General features: G+C 44.3%; 1 protein-coding gene across 1 annotated transcript in view; it reads left to right on the top strand.

Annotated features, from left to right (window-relative positions):
- Positions 1-16,999, top strand: part of ASB4 (ankyrin repeat and SOCS box containing 4) — a 48,825-nt gene extending 31,826 nt beyond the window's left edge. The window contains exons 3-5 of the mRNA XM_075557608.1: positions 4,271-4,761; positions 15,397-15,510; positions 16,811-16,999. Coding sequence (XP_075413723.1) covers positions 4,271-4,761; positions 15,397-15,510; positions 16,811-16,999 — 794 coding nt within the window. The remainder of the gene's footprint in view (positions 1-4,270; positions 4,762-15,396; positions 15,511-16,810) is intronic.
- Positions 17,000-25,332: the final 8,333 nt, after the last annotated feature.

Genomic DNA, 25,332 nt, shown 5'->3' with positions numbered 1-25,332 from the left:
GACCACCCGACCAACCCCCGTTTTTGGTGACTAGGTCTCATCCTCTGTATTCAAATTCTCGCCCTCGCTCTCCTTTCATTCTGTTCCTAGCCATGCCAACTCCTGTTCCTTGTCCGCAGACACAATCTGAAATGTCCTTGGTCTTTTGCATGCAGAGCAAATTTAAATATTTGTGTCTCATTTGAGACTTTCCCCAACTACTTTTAGAGGCTCCCTTGGAAAAAATCAATAGGCTTATGAAAGGGCTTTCCTCAGTAGAAGTAAGCATATTGTCATTATTAGTAGAGGTAATTTATATTCTTTTTTTCTAGACTAGCAATGGCTGCATGCTCTTTGGGGGAAAGGTTGCGGTTTATAGCTATGTGCAAAAAACCAACAAACCATTCTGAGAAACAGATCATCTCTCTGAATGAATAGACCTCATACTGTAAGAACGTCAAGTTTTCACAATGGCTACCTCAAAATACATTTCAGATAAAGCAGATGTTAAGCATTCATAAATTTATACAAAACTAGATGATAACCAAATCAGGACAGTCACGTAGTAGCTATTGGTTTGGACTCTGGGTGGCCTGAGGCTGTGACTTGGGGAAACAGCTGCCCGGCTTGTCTTCTGGGCGGCTCTGGGTGGGTTTAACCACCAGTGTTTCAGTGAATAGTAGCGCTTTTAACGACTTCTGCTGCTCAGGGACACTTAGCATATTAGAAGTACTGTTAAAAAAAAAACATCTCGTACAACCTTAGGGGTAAAACAATAGGAGTTTATTGAAGAAAATACAGCTAGATCTAAGTTGAAACACCCCCCACACACACACTCCCTGCCAACAAACCCACCGTCATTGAACTGATATTGACTCATGGAAAACCTACGTAGGGTTTCCAAGATTGTGACTCTTTACAAGAGCAAACAACCTCGTCTTTCTCCTGAGGAGCAACGGGTGGGTTTGAACTTTGACAAAGGGGCCAATGCTCATCCCACACCACCACCAGAGCCCTGGCAGCATAAAGGCAAATGCAGAGCATTCTACCAGTTTAAGCAGAGGCAACCCTGGCGGCAACCCACTGCCACCAGTCAATTCTGGCTCGCAGGGACCGCTGGATGGTTTCTGAGATTGTAAATTCTTTCTTGGAGCAGACAGCTTCATTTTGATCCCGCTCAAGTGACTGGGGGGTTCACAAGGCTGACGTTGCCGCCACCAGCCCAACCCTGAACCCACCAGGACTCCAGTGGGGTTTTACACACAGAGCACTAAGGAAATGCAGGACTGAGGGCTGATCAGATAGGTAAGATCAGCTTCATCTGGAAGGTTGGCCTCTGGGTATAGGGAGTAAGTCACTGTGTTAGTCTGGGTACTTTAGAGAGACAAATCCACAGAAACTCATGTATGAGAGTTTTATATAAAGTGTTAAGTGCGCATCAAGAAAGCATCCCAACCCAGTGCTGCCCAAGCCCACAAGTCCAACATTAACCCATTAGCGCATATGTCTAATACCAATACACAAAGACCTCCTCCATTTCACAAAACACACACAATGATGCCAACTTCAGGAGGAAAGCTGAGTCAGTGAGCATGCAAGCATCTCAGTGCTGGCAGGGGTCTCCACATGGATGCTCCAGCACCCAGGGATGCATTGGGGTAGGCCCATGTGGCTTCTCTTCAGGGATATCTTGCAGGAAGGGAACCTTGCCAGCTAAAGCAGGGAACTGGCTAAGGCAGCTGCACCATGGTCCGACCATCAGAAAGCAAGAGACCCGAGAACTAGAAAGGCGAGGCTCACCGAGCCATTTATCCCTCTGCCCTTCAATTAATCCCACATGTGTTTATCAGCCAATTTGGCACAATAAACTAACTACCTCAGTCACTACCGAGGCGAGAGGCGCCAGCCGGTTTGATTATATTGCTTGCAGTCAGAACCACATTTTTTCCTGGGGACAGATGGTGCGGGTTTCCCATAAACAAATGGGTTTATATCCTGACTTTGTGTTTCCTGGAATCAAGTTGGCCTGTCATTCTGTGTCTGGCACGCGTAGCTCCGATTGGAAATGTGTCTGTTTACAGAGCTCTGCAGTCTATCTCGTGGTCCCAAGAGGTCAAGGCGTCATTGCGAATGTCCCCCCACATTACAATGAAGGATGTGGCTTGGTCCAGGTTAGCCTGGAAACATTTCAACCTGATCTTTTGCTTTCCCTCTTTACTGGAAATTCCCAGCATCGGAAGCTAGGATGCATCTGCCTTCCATTTCACTGCGGAGTCAAAAAGGGCTGACCCAGGAAGAGACCCGACTCAGGACTTCTCCAGAGCAGAATACTGATGAACACAGATAACTTCATGAAAAAAATGATCCTTGGTTATCATTTTGCTTTCTGCAATTTAGAAGTGGAGACATTCATGGAGCTTCCAGAGCAATGTACTCTTAGAAACCTGAGGGGAGGGTGTATGTGGGAGGTGGTGGTGGTGAGGAGTGGGGGATAGGGAGCACTGATTTCAAATAAGATACGGCGTGTGCTCACAGGAGCACTGTCTTCCTCTAATACATCCATATGATGAGAGGAAGCTAGACATTCGGGCAGAAAGGCACCAAGACAAGGGAAGCAGATTTTGACAATGAACAAAATGCAAAGTGATTTCTCATCTGCTTTCAAGATTTTGTATGACCAAAGAGAACAAAGTACAGACAACAATAATGAGGTAGAATCAGGCAACAGCAAGAGCTTTTGAAGCCGGGCTGTCTGCTTTCAAACCTCACTTGCATTGCTTACTGGCTGCATGTACTTTTAGCAAGTGATCTCTTCTTTCTCTGTGCAAACGAGACAATACTTGCACTTACTGCAAAGGGATACTGGCGTGATTCCATGAGGCAATATAGAAAAGCATTTATCTCACAGTGTGGCACTGTGCTTAATAAATTTATCAACAGAAATAATAATAATAAAGTTGCTTCCAGATTTATGCTGAAGGTAGAATTGATAACGTGGGTCATTTGGTTCATCCATTAATTTAGGCAGAAAAGGGAAATGTCAGGTTTTTCACACTTACCATGGTACTATTTGCCCTTCCTTGTCAGAAAACCCAAATTTTCTTCCATTTCCTACTCTCTGAAATAAACACGTGGAAGACAATCATCATTGCGGTGCTTGATCTCTGAAAAGCACTGAACATTTGTGGTTCTAATGTCCTCCTTCCCCCAACTGTACTCAAAGTTGTTGCACTGTCATATTCAATTTCCTTCTTCAAGTTTCTGTTACACTAGATTCTATCCTCTTTTGTTTTTTTCCCCCAAGGGAAATACTATTCCCAGGCTAGTTTGCCAGTGTGCTTGCACCCCTCTCCACCTGGCTGTTTCTCGAAGAAGCACAGAGACATTCACCGCAGCCTTGGGGGAGCTGAAGGCTGGCATGCCAACCAGGGTGCCAGGCAATTTCCATACCATTCACTACTGTTGGCATTGGGAGCCCTGGCTGGTGCTAATGGTTAACTCCTACTTAACACTGGTGCTTCTGAAGAAAAACCTGGTGATCAGGCAGCCATTCAGTAGCCTCTGTAGATCAGTTCTCCTCAGGCACACAGGGGTCTCTATGAGTCCCAGGGCACCTGCCCACCACTGATGAACATTTACGTGCACAAACATTTAAGAGAGGTCTGGCAGCCCAGTAGATGGCCCATTGAGCAGCTCAGCACAAGGTCAGCAGTACGAAGCCAGCAGCTGCTCCTCGGTAGAGCGGCCAGGCTTTCACTCGTCCTGAAGAGTGACAGTCTCAGAAACTGACACAGGTCACCTTGTCCTATAGGATCGCCGTGGGTCTCACCGCACGGGAGCGCAGTGAGTTTGGTTTGGTTTTTGGCTTGATACCAAACGTTTAGGGTTAGCAGGTGTGAGAGGGAAAAACATCAGGTGAAACCTTCAAGACCATTGATGAGTCTTCAAGCCACTCTCTGGGCTTTACTTTCAATGACATTTGATGTTTCATTGATGGAAACTATTTGGTTCGTAGGAACTGCGTTGTATTCAAATCCAGAAGGGAATACAAGACAGGGTAGAACTCCTTTGCTCGTTCCCCTGGGTCCACCCACTGGCTGTCCAGGAGATGGCACTGGCGCTCCAAAAGAACGGTTACCCCGAGCGCGGAAATACAGCTTGGGATGTTGGACCACGTCTAGAAAGAAACCAGACGTTGAAAGAGGGGATGAGAAACGCTGTGCTCCCTGAGCCCGGATCAGGCTAACTAGGTTTTAATCCATTAATCGTCTTTCCCAATTCTCCGTTGTAGGGGCGAATGTGAACATGAAGACCAACAACCAAGACGAGGAGACACCGCTGCACGCAGCAGCCCGCTTCGGCCTCTCGGAGCTGGTGGCCTTCTACTTGGAGCACGGGGCCCTCGTGGACAATGTCAACGCGCACATGGAGACGCCCCTGGCCGTCGCATCCTACTGGTCCCTCCGCTTCAAGGAGCAGGAGTACAGCCGGGAGCACCACAACATCTGCCGCCTGCTGCTCCGCTACAAAGCCGAGGTCAACGCCCGCGACGACGACTTCAAATCGCCCCTCCACAAGGCCGCCTGGAACTGCGACCACGTGCTCATGCACATGATGCTGGAGGCCGGCGCAGAAGCGAATCTCATGGATATCAACGGCTGCGCCGCCATCCAGTACGTGCTGAAGGTCACTTCCGTGCGCCCCTCCGCGCGGCCCGAGATCTGCTACCAGCTGCTGCTGAACCACGGGGCTGCGCGCATCTACCCGCCACAGTTCCACAAGGTGAGGCATGCCCCAAGGTCACGTGCAAAACTCTACGTCAACAGGGCAATGATCACAAATGCAGCGCGGCCCTAAATGGCCAGGTACCTCCTGCTTAGTTGAAGCTCAGTCCTCACAAGATACTCTACCCGATCTTCCATTCACACGTACAACTCCGTGATGTCATCACACACACGCACACACACAGCCACCGAGTCGATGCCAACTCAGTTACCCTATAGCATAGGATAGAACTGCCTCGTTGCGTTTCCCAGGCTGTAACTCTTTACGGGAGCAGAAAACCTCATCTTTCTCTGAAGGAGTGGCTGGTGGGTTAGAGCTGCTGACCCTGTGCTGAGTAGCCAATGGGTAACCACGACACCAGGATGGCATCTAGGGAATCCTTAAGGATGCTCAACTAGCTGAGCGTATAGTGGTACATCAAGAGGTGAATGTAATCTGCCAACCCAGGTGGTTTGTATTATGTTGACTGTGGTAATGAATGGGGAAACCATCTGCATTCCACCTGAAAACAAACAAATAACACTATATCTAGAATCTTTAAAAATTAATTACAAAGAAGTAGAGGAGATCCATGCGTAAACCAGCTAAGTAATTAATGTAGGGTCACAGAAACCAAATTGATGTCCCATGTACTAAATTAATAGCTAAAAGTCTTTTTGCCTTGGTCAATTAGTATGAGTGTGTCTGAATTCCTACAATGTGAGGGTTAGTTAGCAGAAAAGTTTCATGGACTGCTTTAAGGGATGTGCACTCAGTCCGGGAAAAAGTCAGATGGACAAGCCAGCAAATGCTCAGACGCAGGTACCCAGAGTGCAGCAGCCCTGTGCTCTCTGGCAGGGATCTTCGCTCTGTCATCAGTGTTTTAGTGGAAGACTGAGTTATTTTTACCTTCAAATTATACGTGGTGCTCACAATTCTCTAATTCCGAGGATTCCAAATGATTGCTCTGATGATGAGGATAAGATTCCAAGGCGTACTGCAATCGGGAGGGATGGGAGCCAAGTACGCAAGTGGAGTTGGTGTTGCCACAGGAGGCCCTTAGGTGGCGCAAAAGGTTTGCACTTGACAGCTCACCTCTCCTGTGGCCTTTAGAAGACATCCACTGGTCCTGTGGAGAAAAGGTCTAGTGATAGGTTTCTGTTCCCAGTACAGCCAAGAAAACTCTGTGGAACCTTCCATTTCTACTCTGTAGCATGTGGGGCATCATGCGTCCAGAAGCATGACCCCGAGACACTCGGAGTCACCATAAATTGGCGAAGTTAAAGGGTTTAGGACATGCAGAAGGATTGCTAGGTGGCCTATGCTCCCAAGAGATCCGTAGTCATAAGTTTGGCCTGGACTGGGGTCTGTCCCAATCTGAAGCCTGAACTCTTAGACTAGGTAGGTTCCGCTGTAATTTCTGAAAGCATATTCCTTATGGCAGAAACTACGCCCAAGTGAACATAGGCCAGAAAAGTCCTGAAGAGCCCCATTTGCTTAACTCTTGAGTCTGCAGGGAGAAAGAATGTTCTTGTATTTGTGAACTCCACGAAGGCACATCTTACCACTGTTTGACTGTTTTCCTGGGGTTTCCCTTTGACTTTGAAATGTCCTAGCATTTATATACATATATGTCTGTTATGAATATATGTCCATAAGTGTTGTATATGTGTGTGAATTTCAAAAAGTTTGTGGAAATTTTCACTATATTTGAATTTCATTCCTCCTAGAACTTTTGAAGCCCATATATAGGGTCAGCATTGACTTGATGGCAGTGAGTTCAGTTTTGATTTTTAGTATATGTATTTATTTATGCTAATGCTCTACTTCCTTATTAACAAACTAGAATAGCTCCTATGAAGCTAAGCGAATCATTACATTTTTGTATCACTTTGTACCTCAGGCTTTTCTTTTCTTAGAATCAAACTAGATTTCTTCCAAATAATTAGCTATTAATAATTTTTGACTTTGGATATTTCCAATATCTGAAAAGGTTAAGAATCATGATGTTGTTGAACCCTTATACTTCCATATGATTTTAAAAGAAAGACGACTTCATAAACAGCCTAGAAAAATCATCAATGAAGCTTACTGTTGAAGGTTTCTGTTTGACTTCCTTACGAATTCTCAGTTTCCTTGTCATGTCCCCAACGATTTAAGGAAGTAGGCTTTTGCAGTTTTAAATATTTTTTCAAGTTAAAGCTGGACTCGCATATTGTCATATTAGAACTGTTGTACATACAGCAGGCTCAGATATAAGATCAGATGGGTAGTATCATTTGAAAAATTCAGCAACTTTTATTAAATGTTCAGTGATCCAGAGCTTGTGTGTGAGACGCCGACTGCTCAGGATGCAGCTGGGTCGTGTGGTGGTTCTCCCAGGAGTTTGGCTGCTCACCAAAAGGGTGGAGACGTGAGCCACCCAGAGATACCTCGGGAGACAAGCCTGGCGATTGACTCATGGAAAACCAGTCCTTGAACATCCGATGCCGCATCGTTGTGTTCTGACACGTAATGGGTCACGTGAGTTGGAATCCACTTGATGCAATTGGTTTGGTTGTAGGTTGCGTTCCTTTTCTGGATCATATGCTGGCATCTGGATTTGGCTGAAAGCGAAACACCCAACAAAGAACCACCCACCACAAAAACCCGCTGCGGAACACTGAGGAGAACATACCATCCCGTGTATTAGGATGCATATGAGTTTATCCCTGTTTAAAGGTTCGTCATTGCGTTGTAGCCCATAGTTTATTAATTCCAGACTTAGCCATGCTATCCATGCCACGGGTAAGGCAGCTTGCAGCTGGGGTCAGATAAGCCTGAGTCCTGGCTATGGCTTACGGCAGCATATGGCTTTGAGTAAGTGACGTAAAGTTCCACTGCAGATGTCCTTCCTGCCTGGGCAGTAAGGGGCAGTCTCCGTACTTGACCAGGGAGATCTTTTCTTACTTGTAGCATATCACACATATACCCAGAGTTCGGAGAATGGAGCAAAATACCTCTGTATTCTTTCTCTGGTGTCACTTTCAATAGTCGGAGCTTCTCCTTCAATCTTGTCCCAGCTCTGTTCAGTATCTATAAACATCTTTCCATTGTTTTACTTCTTGCTTGCCGTCACCGGCTTCATCTCCACCCACCCCCCCACTCACACCCACATCTTGGGATACTGCTCACTTCTCAAAGTAGGAAGTTGACAAAGGCTTGAATATACCAGGGCAGGTACTTTGCCACTGTATCCTTGAATAATATGTCTTCTCACAGAGCTGTCGTGAGAATGGAATGAGGTAATATTAGATACGGTGCCTGGTGCTTGGTAACTATTAAATCAATAACGCTGTCACTAATATTAGAGTCCTTGGTGGCGTCGTGGTTACAAGTTAGGCTACTAAGTGCAAGATTCCAGTTCAAAACCATCGGCTGTTCTGCTGTTGAAGGACCAGGCTTTCTACTCCCTGAGTTACAGGCTCGGAGCTCACAGAGGCAGCTCTAACCTGTCCTATAGGGTTACTATAAATTGGCATTGACTCACGAGCAATGAGTTTGGGGCTTTTGCTTATTGTTTTTATTAAATAGAATCAGTGCTTCTAGGACAGGTGAGCCATAAGAGTTTTCCCAAATGTTGAGTTTTATTCTGAAGTGTACAGCCAGCTTACCAAGAAGCATGTCTCAGCATAACTGAGGCCTTTTCTTCATTCCCGTTAGGAGGCTGCTTCAGGGGATGGGCCACGGAATTGGGTTTCTGTCGTTGTCCTGTAGAACATTGTAGGAATGTAAGGATGCCCCCAGGCAAGTCCTTTTCTCAAGGGCAGTCCTCTGAGAGACTCCAGAGAGACGTGCAGAGCAGAGGCTTAGGGACCAAGGGTGCGAGTCTGGCCCTGTCCTGGCTCACTTTCTCAGATCTCAATGCCCTCGTCTGAACAACGGGGCTAATCGTGTCTCCTTTTCAGCATTGTCTGAGGAGCGAGTAAAAGACACGTGCATCTCTACCCTCAGTCAAACGATTTCCTTTCTTCTCCAGATGTAGGTAGTTCATAGTGTCGCCTCCTCTGGTAGCTTCCCGCCCCCCGGTTGCCACTGGCCTGTCAAATGAGCACGTGGGGTGTGTTTCATGAACCCTTTAGTCCCTGCTAACCCGGTTTTCTTATTTAATCCCTCCGAGTCGTGCTCCTCCGAGTGTCTCAGTGCTAAGGAGAGTTAGGCTCTTACAGCTCTCTGGGATTGTAAACATTTGTGTTGCTTCCCTAAAGGCTGTAAGAGAACTGGCCTCCTTCCAAAGGAAAACGAAAGAAAAAAATATTCAATGGACTATGCAGATGCTTCAAGGGGGTTAGAACAATGGTTTCGCAGCCCAACTTTGTGGAAAGCAGGTCATCTTGAGGACAGGTAAAGGCCCGACTCATATTCATCCAGAAGATAAAGTGACCTGCTCTCGGCTGCACGGGGATTCGGTTTCCTTGTTCACAGGGAACAAGGTCACAGCTGAACACGCTGTCTTCCAAAGAGAAAGCAAATTTGGAGAGGGTGCATTTCACTGAAAGCCAATGTATAAATTACATAGGGGGAAAAAGAATTATAGGGTCTGCAATTGCTTCCCAGGGTACAAAAGGACATTAGCCCCCCTCCCCACCCTCTCCCGGCATAATTCAGGAGGAAGTGACACCTTAGGGAGTCAAGATTGGGTTTTCTTGTAGGGCAAGAAAGACATTTCCCTGGGGGGAGGGGAAGGTAACCAGCGCGCGGGGGAACGGTATGGATGGTCTCTGCAGCATGCTGCATATGAAGCCAAGGGTACAAGCAGTTCCTTTTTATCATTAAGTACTTTTGTACACTTCTATGTACCAGTATATCAGAGCAGAGGCATCTTTAGAATTTCTCAGTTGACTCAGAGTATCACTTGAATTGGAACTACACGAAGGAAACTTACCTTGACCTCGTTTTGAATACCGGTGGAACCAATGGCTGTGGAGTTAGTTCTGACTCATGGCAACCCCATGCATGTCAGAGAAGGGTTGCTTTTTTGGAAGTAGGGAACTAAGCCTTTGAGTGGACTCGCACCTCCAACCTTACAGCCAACAGTCAAGCGGTAATCACTTGCAAATCCCAGGAACTTTTATTTTGGGACCAAGTTTACATTAATTTGCCAGGTGAAGACCTGAGTCGAAAGCTTTGTCGATTGACATAATCTGTGATGCTGAGCCTCTTTGTCCACTTGCTCTTCTATGAATGGACAATGAAGTCTCCAGAGATTCACAGGAAGAGGAAGCAGGAACTTCTCCTCTTGAGGTCTGGGTTAGTCCTTTCTCATTTGATGGTCAAGATTCCAGTAGTTCGCATGGAGAAGTAATGAGCATCATGGGGGGTTACAGCCAGTGTCAGAAATAGTGAAGAAGCATGTTTGACCTCCACGCCATAGGGTTCAGCTTTGTGCTGATGGTGATTTTCATTAGACATCTTAAAGGTACAGGACGTCTGATGTTAGATTAAAAGACTGCATCATGACTTGAAAGTTTAAAAAAAAGCATAAATATATTATTGATAATGACCTTGAACTAATTTCAGGCATCACCTCTGTATTGCTTATTAGTAAGTTCAAATCTTTATTTTGGACTCCTCAACTGATCACTGATCTACTTTTCACCTATTATCATCTTTCCAGAAGGCGTGTATATAAAGGTTTTTAAAAGATGAATGCCATTTTCATATCATTACCAAACATTTGTATTTAAAATATACTTCTTTTGAACTCCAGCAAAACCCAGCCTGAAATAATTATAGAAAAGAAGTGTTTTAGCTTAAATGCCTGGGCGATGTGATTTGCATCCTTGAACTAGTCATTCCAGTCCATTGCCTAAGGGCAAGTTAGTACGTCTGTTCTTCCTCCAAGCATTTTGTGTATAGTTACTGGGGCCTTCAAAGCTTGCACATGACCATCCAAGGTACAGCGACTCACCTGGAACAACAGGGGAAGAAGGAGAGACAGGAATGGGAGGTGGAAGCGGGATATTTGCTGTGTCTCCATGAACAAATGCCTACTTTACCAAGAAAAAATGGTGACAAATTCTCGTTGCTGAACAATTTGGCCAAGATGCTGTAGGAGGATCCTAACCAAAGGAGGAAAAAGCAGAAACACATTTCAAATTCTTGAGGACTCCAGATGTTCGGAGTCACTAATGCTGGGTGAACTTCCAGATCGGATAGAAGTTTAAATGTTAAACAAAAAGTATCCTCCAAAGCTCTCTAAACCAAGCAAGAGTTTGGCGTAACCAGAAAAGAATAGCTTTCTTGAAGATTGCGCTTGAAGAAGTGTCTGTTAAGGATCAGTTTACAGCAACCTCTCAAAAGAAGAGATTGGAAATTCAATAGGGTTATGTCAATGAGGATGAGAATGGTTATGCAATAGAAGAATGTCATCGATGTCCCCAAGTGGCACCTATAGAAATGTTGTTGGTGTATGTTTGCTGCATTAATTGCAAGCAACAATAAAAAGTAAAATTTTAAAGCAAAAAAAAGACAATCAAGATTAAAATAAAATGATAAACAATACGTATTTGAAAGAGCACTAACTTCGGGTTAAGAAGACCTGGGTTAAATCACAGTGCTTCCTCTCACGGAAGACCTCTCTGGGTTTCAGCTTTCGCATCTCCAGAGTGGGACGATGAGGTAACCTCTAGTGTTCTTAGTGATTCTGATTTATCATCGATCTTCACATCTATGATATTTGATGGCAGTTATGTTTCAAGCGTTCAATTAACTTCAGATCGTGTCCCTTTGGTACCTAACTACCTATCTGCCTTCCTCATCCGGGCTGCAGAGGACCTATCAGATCCATTTGCCTCAATTTGCTAAGACCAAGGTGCTGGAAAATCAGTTATCCATGCTGACAGCTGTGTTCCCAGATAAACGTCCTTAGAGGTACATTATCTGCAGATTTAGAAACGCTGACTCTTCAGAGTTCCCATATCAGCGGCTGTTTGTCTCCAGCCCACCTGCTCCCCTCTTCTGGATGGATGACACAGGATTGCTCTTTGTTTGCTTAGTCCTGATGGATAAAAACCCATGGTCAACAGCATAGTTTTGTGTACCGTGCCGAGAGGACTGGATCTTTCCAGCAAACCATTTGGATCCAGCCACTGTGGGCAGGATCATTCTGTCTTCACTAATGTGGTGCTTTAGTGCACACAGTTAGTCCGCCATGACTTGTGACTATGCGGCTTAAGCATAAGGACAAATCATATGGACTTGTGAATCAATGATATTAAAAACTAAGGTAAAAGTGTTCAAAACAAGTTACTTTGTAATTATTTTACTTTACATATCTGTGCTTTTGAAGCTCTTTACACCAACCATATCTGTTGGTAGAAGCTCTAGATAGTGGTCACTGGAGACTGTATGTCTCTCTGCAAGTCCACATTCAAGGACCTCACGTTGGTAGCTTACAATGGACTGTGATGGGAGTGCTACAACTCAGAAATAATCAAAGGCTATCCACCAAGGTTTGATTCATTGCTTTGTTGATGTCTAGACTTAAGAAATGAGTAGATAAAACATTAATTCTGCAGATTAAACTTAAAAATATGTCCTTGTGTCGGGTTTTTAACCATCATAGTATGTGTAACATTGCTAGCAAGTTGATTCTGACTCATAGTGAACCTGTTGGACGGAGGAGAACTGCTCCTGAAGATTTCTAAAACTGCGACTCTTTTTGGGAGCAGTCAGCCTCATCTTCCTCCCATGGAGCAGCTGGTGGGTTTGAACTGTTGATCTTGCTGTGAGCAGCCCAATGTTTAAGTCCCTGTGTCACCAGGGCAGCTCCATTATGAATAGCACTAACCTTTTTTTGCTTTGCTTTGAGGATGTTCTTCCAAAATTGTTACCTGATTCAACAGAAAGTAACTCATGGGAGATCAAATGAAAATCTCATCATTGAAGTTCCAACATATGTTTTCACTGTTTTATTTTTACTTTATTCATTGACATAATGAAAATAGTGTGCAACATTCGCATAAGAATTCAAGCTTTCTTCAACACTAGCCATAAAGTGCTAAGGGTGTGAGAATTGGTTAGACAAATGGAGACCCTATGAACTGTTTAGAAGTAAAAATAAAGAGTATAATAGTGTATCTTACTATTCTTTGTAAATTGTGATGTGCCCATCTTTATGTCAGTAACATGTCTACTGAGCCTACTTATGTGTCCACATACGCACACCTCTGAACACTTTCCAGTCCACCACTGACTCGAGCCTTTGGCTCAGTGAGGGATGGAGCTGTGGCTGACGACAGTGATCAGAGACGACAGGGTAGAACTGCCCCTCCAGGTCTGTGAGCTATCATCTTTAGTTCCTCTATGTTTACAGGAAGCTTTTTGTCTAGTGAGTTGGCTGGGGATGATGCAGATGATGCCCCAGAAAATTCATCAAAATTGTTCCGTCTGTTATTTCCTGCTCCGATGGCCCGCTTACCGGCATCACACTGCATCTTGCTATTCTGTTTACCACTGGGCCTGGGGCATTTGAGCTGGTTTGTGATGTGTCATGTTGACATTTTCTAGATCTCATATTTCCATGAGGAAGATGCTGCTAAAATATTTCCCCTCGTAATAACCCCACCTTATCTTCTCACTCTTGTGGTCCGAGTGACGAGTTAGGAGGAACCCACTTTGCTGGCTACACCTTGGGCCTAGAGGCCAGGAAGCATCCTTATGGCGGGGTAACAGAACATGCTCTGCCTGCAGGGAGAGACTGAAGTTTGGGGTGTAAGTTTAACTTGGGGTTGACGTAGTAGGAAGCTCTATGGAGCCACGTAACTACACAATCTGGGGTTGAAGTGGTAGGACGCTTCATGGAGCCACATAACTACACTAACCAGTTTTATCAGGAATAATACTGATATTTTGACCTTAGCATTTAATTTTGTCTTCTGAATTAAAAATTTTAAAACAGACAATAGTAAAACAGAAAAAAAACTAAAATAAATTCAAAGTGGGTCAAAAGAAAGATCAAATGACAACGTGTGACATTCCAGCCTGACTACAACTTCTAATATCCGCCGCACAAGGAAGGGTCTCTGATGCTCAGGCTAGTCACGGTTCTCCACGGTTCTGCACATGGACTTCGGCCCTCCACTATCAGCCATAGCATCCCACAAATGAGGTGCTTAACATTTAGGTTCAGGTACTAGTCCCTCCTCCAGGGATGGATTTTATTATTCGGTATCTTTGGATCCCACAGGCTGGTGTGGTTTCTCTGTGTGGGCGTGGCTAACTCCTCACGTAGATGACTGCTTGTTTTGACGCCAGCCTTGAAGACCCCAGATGCTATTTTCCCCCTGAGAGCCGGGCAGCATGAGCTTTCTTCACTGTCCTCTGCCATAGTCCCCATGTCGTCAGTGATCTCCTCAGGGGGCGCCCACCAAGCAGGGCTATGCCACACCACTAATTATCCCTATATTAGGACTGCACGCGAGTGTAGCCCGTTCACTCGAGTAAAAACCCACTCATATAGCTCTGGTTTACATATGCCCCTGGCTCACTTTAGAGAGAACATTATCATTTTATTGGAGTATTTCACAAATCATCCCCGTGGGGCATAAGGTAATTCTGGTGGTTGTATCATTATTTAAGTCAATGGTACAGAATTTAAAGCATTGCTGAAGAAAAAAAGAACTTACAGACAGTAGTTGTTGATGTGTAGTTCAACACTCAGGTGACTGGACACTACTTCTATAAGGCCCGAGGACTGCTGGGCAATACCTTCAGAGGAATTCATCTAGAGGCAGGGCATGGCCAGTAGAGGAAAACTGGTCACAAAAAGCCCAAAGAGGGTTTGCGTGAAAACAGCAAACATATGTTGATGCTTGGTCACAGTTACCGGGCACCCTCAGTTCTACATGGATGAGGGCCACATCAGTGTTGTTAGACTTCAAGCCTGCATACTATGACAATCAGGCACCATGGTGGTGACTCTATTTTGTCATTTCATCATGTGTGAGTGGCTTGTCTAATAGAGACAGCTCAGCCCTCCTCTAGTTACGGTCTGGCCACCTTCTACTCACCCCCTCAAGCTGCTCTCCTTGTTTCAATCTACCAAAACTCCTGAGTGAAGAGGTACTTTAAGAAAATCTTGTGGTTTGTAATCTGACTTCATCGTGCCAATCTCCATTGTTCTTGGGATAACTTTACTTTGGACAAGCTCTTTATTTGGTAACTTTAATTCTACGTATTGTTTTCTTGTGACTTTTGAAGTTACATAGACCCAAGGGCATGGATATTGGTAATGTGCTGACCACTTAAAGAAGTGAGACCCTCAAAGGCATCTCAGGGGCCCTGGACCCTAGGTGCTCCATGAAACTTCGATGCCTCTGCGAGTAGAGCGAGTGAAGCGCGTGTGTGTGTGTCCACTGAACAATGCAGTGTTGTGCTTCCTCTGCAGGTGTGTGGGTCCACTGAACAATGCAGTGTGTGCTTCCTCTGCAGGTGTGCGGGTCCACTGAACAATGCAATGTTGTGCTTCCTCTGTAGGTGTGTGTGTCCACTGAACAATGTAGTGTTGTGCTTCCTCTGCAGGTGTGTGTGTCCACTGAACAATGCAGTGTTGTGCTTCCTCTGCAGGTGTGTGTGTCCACTGAACAATGCAATGTTGTGCTTCCTCTGCAGGTGATAGAAGCTTGCCATTCTTGTCCCAAAGCAATCGAGGTTGTCGTCAATGCCTATGAGCACGTCAAGTGGGACGTAAAGTGGAAGAGAGCTATCCCTGATGATGACTTGGAGGTAAATAATCCATTCACGGTTTGTGCCGCTGTAAAGCATTTTCATACTGGATTTGCAGTGAAGACCAAGCTAAGCTAAACATTGGTTGAGAATGCTTTTCAGACCTACCCAAATGCAATGGGACAGAGTTAGAATGCAGATGTAAACATGCACTAAACACATAGCACTTGGAAGTGTCTTGGGGATTCTTACACTTACAGGAGACTTGAAGAGAAGAAAGGTTTTACTTTCCTCCCATTGATTTAAATGAATTAAATGATAATGTTATTAATAATATCTGAGAGAGATCACATAACATTTTTACCAGAAGACTAAAGTGTTTGACATAGATAGTTCATTTACTTTTAAATATCTCAAAGCCACTATCAGGCAGGAATCAGAGGAATTAAAACCCTGGCTGGGTGATGCAAATACACTCAAGTACTTACCTTAAAGTTGGGAGTTCAATTCAACCCATCGGCACTACCAAAGACAGGCAGGGCACTTTGAGTTTATTCAGATTGCAGCCAAGCAAAGCCAATAACGTAGTCCATTCTGCAATACATGGGGAGACAATTGATTCCGTGACAACCAGTTTGGTTTGTTTTTGGAGGATCACACAGAAAACCATTGGCAGAGTGGCGCTCACAGTCTCCATGTTGGCTCTGCAGTGCCTCCCTGAGCCAATGTTGCCACGAACACACGAACACAGAGAGGTTGCCGGAACAGGTGGAAGCTTACTATGCTTCGCATTCACTGCCGCCCTTCAGAAGCTACTTAACCTGCTTGAACTTGCTTAATTCTCAGGTCTAAGGATTACATACCTCAGTGTGAGGGTCACACTATGCACATCACAGGTATACAAAGATATACAAGTTAATGAAAAATTGTGTTTTCGGAACTTGCAAGGTTGGATAGGAAATTTGGCGGAAGAAAAGGAGGAGGGGCAGGAAAGGACTCATTGTCGTTGTCCACATAGAAACCGCTGAGCTGGGGTCTGTTTTGCAGTGTTACACTTTCAATAACAATTTTTAAGCTAGTAAATAGATGCATCACATTGCTATTTTGGTTCAGAACTAGTCCAGACTATACATACATCTTCAACTCTGAGATTCCGAATTATAGTCAAGTATGACTTCCCTTTCCATTCTGTTACCCCCTCTTCTCCTTCCCATCTCAATGCTTCATTTGTCTCACTAGAGACCCGGGAAAGCTTCCCCCATGCACAAAGTAGGGTCTGGTGCGTCGTTCTTGATTTGTCTTGATGTAAAGCCAGTGGGCCTTCCCTTCTAACGGCCACGTGTCTTGCTTGCCTTCTCAGCAATACTGGAATTTCTACCGCTCCCTCTTCATGGTCTGCAGTAACACTCCGAGGACGCTCATGCACTTATCAAGATGTGCCATCCGGAGAGCGTTGCACAACAGGTGCCACAAAGTCATTCCTTTGCTTTCCCTTCCTTTGTCCTTGAAAAAGTACCTGCTTCTAGAGCCCGAGGGCATCGTTTATTAAGCCTCACGAGACAGAAACTCCCGCTCCTAGATATTCGCATGGACTCGCTGGGTAGACAACATTTTGCATAAATAAAATGGCACTTAGTTTGATTATAACACTTCAGGGATTTCAAAACACTTTACAAACACCATGTCATTAGTCCTGGGGCATCACAGCAAGTGGGGAATTGCAAGCAGCAATGTTAAAGAGTTTTCAAAGACAAGAAAGTAGCTAGAAGGCGCGACGGTACCAGCAACAGCTAGCTTGTGTAGTGGTCTCTAGTAGGTGCCCGATACACTGTATAGCCTTTGCACCACCACTTTATTTGAAACGGGACCCAGGTTTTCTTACAACCAATCTCATTCTCTACCTTATGGGTAATAAGTTTACATTACAGCTCAGCTTGCAAAATAACAGGCTTTGTGATCAGTGGCGTCCCTAGGGTTGGTGTCCACTCACGTTGTCACCCCTCTGTCCCCCATGGACCTCCTCCTATAGCTCACCATTCAGAATGAGAACTGCTCCTGACCAATCGTACATGACAAGTTTAGTTGTAAATTGTCCTAATGTAATGCTGCTTACATTCTTTGAATCCATACAACAAAATTATTTTGTAAATTCTTTCTACTCCAAATTTCAATATTATTAGTTACAACATTATTTGTAACAAAGTGAAAACCTATTTTTAATTTCCTCCTTCTGTTTCCTTTAATTACTTTCTAAAAAAGTTACTGATATAGGCTCAAAAATATCTGTCACCACAATATCATAACTGAAACATGGGAAAATTTGGCAAAATAAGCAACTGCAAACTCACTGGCAGCAACACAAACAGCAGCATGTTATCTGTAGCAAGAAGCAAAGTAATTTTATTTGGGCAATAATGATAACATTGACTAGCGGTTCAAAGGCAAATTAGCTGAGAGTTATAGCTTTGTAGGTATATTGATGCTTATAAGCTGGGCTTGCAAAAACGTTTTCATTACTAGCTACAAGGGTATTTTAATACAAATAATAAATTTCTGCTGACGCACTGCAGAGGAATTCTCTAGAGAGTCGTTTTGGTGTCACCTCCTCTGACAGTATCTTCTGATGCACCCCAGCCCTACCTCCACCCCCCTCCCCCGCATGCGCCCTCCTTAGTGATGCTACAGTTTGCCTCTTAAATTCCCAGTCTTCTCTCCTTACCGCTAGGTTGACTAGTTATGGAACAACTCCTCCCTGCTCCCCCAGCCACACCACTTAACATACTCTAGTGAGGAAGGCACATGATTTGAGTCACAAGAAGGAGATCTTTAAGATAACTTTGAAATGAAAAAGACCAGTCCACTGGATGCCAAGAATGGGTGTTTCAGCGCACTGAGCCGAGGCCGGAGACGCAGGGAGTCTGTTGCGGCTACCGCCCTCCCTGCCTCCCTGCGGAAACTCCCTAATTCGCAGAACCTAAACGTAGGAGCAGGCCACCTGCTCAAGGCCAGGGGCGAGAGGCCAGGGCAGACTCATTCTTTGCGCTTGGTTTTCAACGCTGTGCTTCTGAGATGGAGTGTGACTTTGATGTTCAACAGGAAAATGAAAGGGAAAGATTTGTTTCCAGAGGAGGCGTCTACTGCTGCTTTTAGAGGAACTGTATCGATGATAAGTTTATCTGCAAATTCCAATGCTGTTCTAGTTTAGTCTCTTTCCGTGCTTAGTGTTTCTCGCTCTGAGGAGCCTGATGGCTTCATAGTTGTGCTCCGCTGCTAACCGAAAGGTTGCCTTTTGAACCCACACGGCAGTGGTTGACTGGGGAAAAGCCCTGGTAATCTGCTTCCACGTCAAATCCCGGTAAGCCCAGTGGGCGGTGCTACTCTGTCACACAAGAGCTCTGGTGGCATAGTGATGGTGCTGCTGTCCAAAAGGTCCGCAGTTCGAAGCCACCTTCTGCTCAGTGGGAGGCAGAGGAGCTTTTCTACTCCAGGACAGTGTCACAGTCTTGGAAACCCCCAGGGGCAGGTCTGCTCTGTCCTGTGGGGTCACTAGGAGTGGGCTCCGCTGGAGGGCAGTGAGGTTTTTATTCCATTTCAGGGAGTCACTTGGGGTCGGAATCAGCTCCACAGCACTAACAACAGCAGCAGGACTTAACAAAAACAGTGAACGCATAAGGACCCCCACTTAGGTGACAAGTAAGCTTAAGAAAGCGTGTGACGGAGAGTTCTGAAGGCTAAACCTTAAGTTGATGACTTTGGTCTTTTTGTGTCACGGGCTGCCATTTTTCAGAGAATATTGTTTAGAGACCAGGAGCGGTTGCCTAGCATAGTTTGGCTACAGGGAGAAAACAGGAACCCTGAAAATGGTTAGATAAAAAAAGGAGAAACTGGGAAAGATAAGTGTGCTCACCAGGCTTGGTTGCTAGTGGTTTGTGGAAAGAGTAATGGAGATGATTGGCACCCAGGCCTCTTGGCTTACAGGACAACCTTACTCTACCCTTTGTTCTTGCCAATCTGGTTTACATAGGCTCACCCCTGTGCGCGTTGCCTTCGCAGGGTAAGGCAGAAGCAGGGAACTCAGGGCAAATCCACTTGCCAGGTGCGAGCAGGTTTCTAGTGTGTGCGTTTCCATCTTCTTTGGCTTTGAATGCCTGCGTTTTGAATGGAGAAGATGCCGCACATCTCTTTAGTACCAATCAAATGATGTTCCTAGGTCAGGTCTCTTACCCTGGTGGCTTCGAGGCCCAATCAGAGAGCCATAATAATGTTTCTGGAGCACACACAAGTCTTACTGGAAACATCTGGAGGAAATGTTTTGTATTGGAACAAGATCTATATTCTACAGTCAAATGCTGTATTTGTTAAGAATTATTATAAAGCATATACAAGGTTGTTTGCAGCAGCAGTATTAGAACATGCCCCAGACCACTGGATGGTGCAGATTGCTCCACCCAGTCGCTTCAGAAAATTTGAGATACATGGATTTGGCACAAGTGAAACGAATGTTGAGGACACAGGAAGAGGATATTCTTTGCATGGGGAAATGAAACTGTTTTTTAGTTGGCTTGTTTCTGCTTAAACATTTTGTGTTAATGTAGTCACTACCTTTTAGTGTACGATCTGCAGTTATTAGTTTTGAATTGTTCATTCGTGGATTTAACATTGTCCCCATCTTTGGACATCTATCTAGAGCGCTTCAATAAAGATCTTCTGCTTCCTTTCAGTTTTGTGAATCTCTTCTTGACCAATGAGATTGCCTTCCCTAAGCTGGCACCGACTTTCCCACAGTTATGCCAAAGGACCCTACGTGGTGAATTGCTTTCTTCAAAATTTAGAATGAAACAGAGAGCAAGGGGCTTTGCCTCGAAATAAATAAAGTTTTAAAAGAAAATGCAAACAAACACAAATAAAACACCGGTGATTACCGGGAAGCAAAAGTGTTTTAATAACAATAAAGACATCGTCACAAATTATGTTCCTCCACCCAGAACCATCGATTCTTTCCCGAGTTTTCCTTTCTCTTCCCCCTCATCCTGCATTAAACCCAGTGCAATAGCAAGAGAAGGTGCTATATCGTCATCGCGCCTTTGATATTTTGGAGGAGTACTTCTTGTAAACGCAAGTCTAATGGCTCAAAAAATCCAACAAACCAAAACACAACAAACTTCTCTCTTTTTAAAATTACATGTGGGGAACGATCTGGCTCCTTTCATGCTGAGCCTGGTGTCTGCCGATACAGAACACAGTCATGTACAGTGAAGTGTAGGCAGAAGAAAAGGGACAAACTATGTGTAATGGGTTATCAATGTTGGGAAAGGCAGCTGAATTTTGGATGGACTTTATTTTATTTTATTTCTCACTAGCTTGCTTACTCACCCGTTCTAACTGGCACATCTTCAAAACTCACAAAAAGAAAAATTCTAATATTCACCTACTGCCTTTGAAATGTGAGAACCCTGGTGGTGTAGTGGTTACCAGTTGGGCTGTGATCCACATGGTTGGCAGTTCAAAACCACTAGCGGCTCTGTGGTGGGATAAAGAATGGGTTTTCTACACCAGTAAACAGTCAGTCTCAGAAACAAACTCTGGGGTTATTATGAGTCAGCCTTAACTCAATGTCAATCAGTGTTTTTTGTGTTTGGTCTTTGAACTATAAACATTATATAACCTCTACCTGCAAGGAATTTATTGCCATTTTCTTTAAGCACATAAGCAGACACACTTTAAAATTATTTCTAAGAATTGAAAAACAGTTTTAAATAGCAATGTATATGTTTTACTATGTGACCAATGATTCATGGGTGAGGGCACACACAGCCTCACGTGTTCCAAAGAAATGCAGTGATTTGAAGACTGGCACCGACAGGGACTGTGGGAGCTCTAGAAAACCAGGCTGTGTGAGCTGATTGGTCAGAGCGTCATTACAATGTCACTGAAATCCGCCTTCTCCAGAATGTTGGTTTGCTTCGGAGGCCCTAGGCTCTTGTTTCCAGGCAGAGGCTAACGCCTGTTTCGAGGAGACGGAGAACCAGGTGTTAGCTGTCTGCAATCCAGGAGTCAGAGAGCAGGAACTGTGAATTATGCATACACCTGGAGACCAGAGCGAAGAACTATTCTTAAGAGTTGGGGGAATTACCTCAAACCTTTGTCCCGTGAAGCCCGGGCGCAGCTGCGCTCGTGTGGTGTGGCATGAGAAGCTCTATGCTGGCTTCTGCCTCCACAGAAACGTCACCCCTCTTTGGATCAAGCCTCTGGGTGGAGGCACTAATCCTTGAAACACGGAGCCATCTTTCTTCTGCAGGGACTTTCCCTTTGTGGTCACCACTCCATGGCTTGCCTTATTTTATCGCCAGTTTACATGCGACTTGAAATGAGTGAGCGCCTGCAGTGTGGCATTCATTTGTTCCAACATCTCAATGGATACGCCATCCATTTCTGGAGCCTTTTGCCCTCGTCTTCAGTGCTGGTTGGACTACACTTGCCATTTTGCATTTTACTTTACTTTCTTCATGTCTTGCTATTAGACCTCATCTTCAGGGTGAATCAGTTTGAGGCTTTTTTAGTGGAAATTTAATTTGAAAATCTCCTTAGGGAGTGAGTTAAAGTTTATTGTGCCAAGCTGGCTGATAAACACATGTGGGGTTAGTTGCAGGGCGGAGAGATAAATGGCCCGGTGAGCCTCACCTTTTGAGTTCTCGGGTCTCTTGCTTTCTGATGGTCGGACCAGGGTGCAGCTGCCTTTGCCAGTTCCCTGTTTCAGCTGGCAAGGCTCACTTCCTGCAAGACACTCATGAGAAAAAGCCACATGGACCTACCCCAGTGCAGCCCTGAGTGCTGGAGCTGAGTGTGTGCCAGTGCTGAGATGCTTACATGTTCACTGATTTGGCTTTGCTCCTGCAGTTGGCGTCATAGTGTGTATTTTGTGAGATGGAGGAGGACTTTGTGGATTGGTGTTGGACATATGGGTTAATGTTGGACTTATGGGTTTGGGAAGCACGGGGTTGAGATGTTTTCTTGATGTGCACTTACCCTTTATATAAAATTCTCTCTTATACAAGAGTCTCTGTGGATTTGTTTGTCTAATGTACCCAGACTCACACAGCCAGCATGAAGAACATTCGCTTATACCAACGGACAAGAAGTCAGACATGATTATTATTTTTCTGAAAAGCACAAGTGATTATCTTTAGTTTACTGCAAGATAAGTAGATTTGAAAGCAGTACCTGCCATAAAAATACACTAGTTAATTAGAGGAAAACATTTTATAGTTAAAAGATGGATAAAAAGATGAACCAGTCAAAGAAAATGAAGGTTTGTTTTCTTCCACTATTCACCAAAAGAACCAAATCAATTCCTGAAGAGATCGGTAAAAGAGGGAACAGAACTTTTGGGATATGATATTATGTGTTGCCCATGGGCAACAGCAATATTAGACCTACTGTCAAGACTATTCTGAATGAACTGGAATTCAAGTCTCAAGCAACAATAAGGAAGGATCATATTGGAAAGATAATGGATGAGGCAGGAAACATCAGGGGAAGATAGAAGAAATACATAGAATCACTGTCCCAAAAGGATTGGTCAATGCTCAGTCATCTTAGCAGGCAGCAGATGATCAAGAATCAATGGCATTGAAGGAAGAAGTCCAACCCACACCAAAGATAATTGGGAAAAATAAGGCTCTGGGAAGTGATGGAGCATCAACTGACATGTCTCAACAAATGAGTGCTACACTCACTGGTGGTGCTCACTCAGCTATGCCAAGAAGTTTGAAGACACTTCCCTGCCTGGCTGACTGGAAAAAATTACTATCTGTGCCTATCCAAAGAAAGACAGTCCTATACAATGTGGACTATAGAGAACAACATGATTGATAGCATCTTCGAGTAAAATCCTGCTGGCGATAACGGACAGAAGAGTTGTAGCCATGCATCAATAGTGAGCTGCCAGAACTTCAGGCTGGATTCAGAAGATGGCATGCACAACTAGGGATGGTTTGCTGACATCTGATGGATCTTGGTTGAAAGAGTGGAATACCAGAAAAATGTTTACCTGTGATTTATGAACTTCGTATGGACATTCATTTGGATAGATCATAACATATTATGAATAACATTGTGAAAAATCAAAATTCCAGAACACTTAGTTATGGTCATGTGGAGCCTGTACGTAGATCAAAGGCAGTTGTTTCATCAAAACCAGGGGATACTGCATGGATTAAAAAATGAGAAAAGATGTGCATTCCATAATCAGGGTTGCGTCCTTTTGCCACACTTTGTGAACCTGTAAGTTGAATAGATAGTTCAAGGAGCTGGAGTTTATGAGGGCGGAAGAGGAGGCTTTCTTCTATGAAGAATCAGTCTCAGAACCTCACAAGGGCAACTTACTCGTCTATGGGCTCGTTTGCTGTGAGTCAAAATTGACTTGATAGCAGTGAGTTTGGTTGTTTTTTTTCCCCACAGACTATATGAAGAATAATTCGACATCAAAATTGGAGGAAGACTTATAAACAACTTGTGGGATGCAGGTGACACAACCTTGCTGAAATCAGGCAGAACTTTAAGCACTTACTGATGAAAATCAAAGGCTCTAGTCTTCATGAAAGATAACTCAGTGTAAAGAAAGCAAAATTCCTCACAAGTGGCTCAGGATGCTACGTCATGATAAGTGAAGAAAATATTGAAATTGTCAAGGTTTCATTTTACCTGAATCCACAATTCCATGGAAATAGCAGACAAGAAATCAAATGGTATATTACACTAGGGAATTCTCCCCCAACCAAAAAAGAAAAATCTTTCACGTGTGGAAAAGTAAAAATGTAATTTGGAGGACTTAAGGTGTGTGTGAGCCAAGCCATGACATTTTCAGTCACCTCATCTGCACGCGAGACTGGACAATGGTTCACATGGGCCAATCAGAATGAATCCATGTGAATGGTGGCAAAGAATATTGAATGTGCAGTGGACTGCCAGTGAACAAAAATCTGGGATGGAGTGCAGCCAGAATGATCCTTGGAAGTGAAAGGTTGTCTCGTGTACTTTGAACGGGTTGTCAGGAGGACTCGTCTGTGGAGAAAGCGTTTGGGAAAGTGAAAATGAAGGGTCTCAATGAGAAGCGCTGACCCTGCTGCTGCTGTAATGGGTCTAGGACAACAGCAATTGCGAGGATAAAAATCCATTTTAATAATGGCATCAGTACATCTTTGTGAAATGGTGTAACGATAAGGATCACTTGGTTTAGGACATCTTCTGTCATTCAGGTCATTTCAGAATAAATTTCCGCATATGCTTAGCGAGGACTTTGACAAGTGCCGCGGCATTTCATAATCCTGTGCAGGAATCAAAGCAAGAAACTACGTGTCTATACCATTTAAATAGCGGCCTGGACCACGAACTCTGCACAGGAAGGGATCAGAGGGACCACGGAAGTCAGTTAATATTTGACTTGGAACCCAGCTCATAAACAAGATGTACCTTTGGGCTAGTCAAATAGCAAGAAGTAGTAGATAAGGAAGCATTTAGTGATCGATATTTTGTAACCCGCATACAATAGTAGTTATAGCGATTCTTCCATTCAATGAAGGAAAGACCAAAAGCGTTTATTATATCTAGACATGAGAACATTGAACATTAGCAATATTCTCATCTGCACACAGTAGAAATTATTTTAGTTTACTCAATCCCATGTAGACAGGTTGGGTTTCATTAAATTATTCTTCAGCAGAGCTGAAACTTCATCAGCTGCTACCCAGAGTTCTAGACATCTCGGTTCGGTCCGTCGGCACCACATCAGTGGGCACCACCATGCTCTAAATGGTGCATTCCTCTTCAGACGTCCATTTTGTTTGGAAAGATTTTGGTCAGGCGCTTTCAGTCAATCTGCAA

The sequence above is a fragment of the Tenrec ecaudatus genome, chromosome 9 (genome assembly GCF_050624435.1).
Source record: "Tenrec ecaudatus isolate mTenEca1 chromosome 9, mTenEca1.hap1, whole genome shotgun sequence".
NCBI lineage: Eukaryota > Metazoa > Chordata > Mammalia > Afrosoricida > Tenrecidae > Tenrec > Tenrec ecaudatus.
Note: the sequence above shows the minus strand (reverse complement) of the source record. Positions and strands in the feature narration are given on the sequence as shown.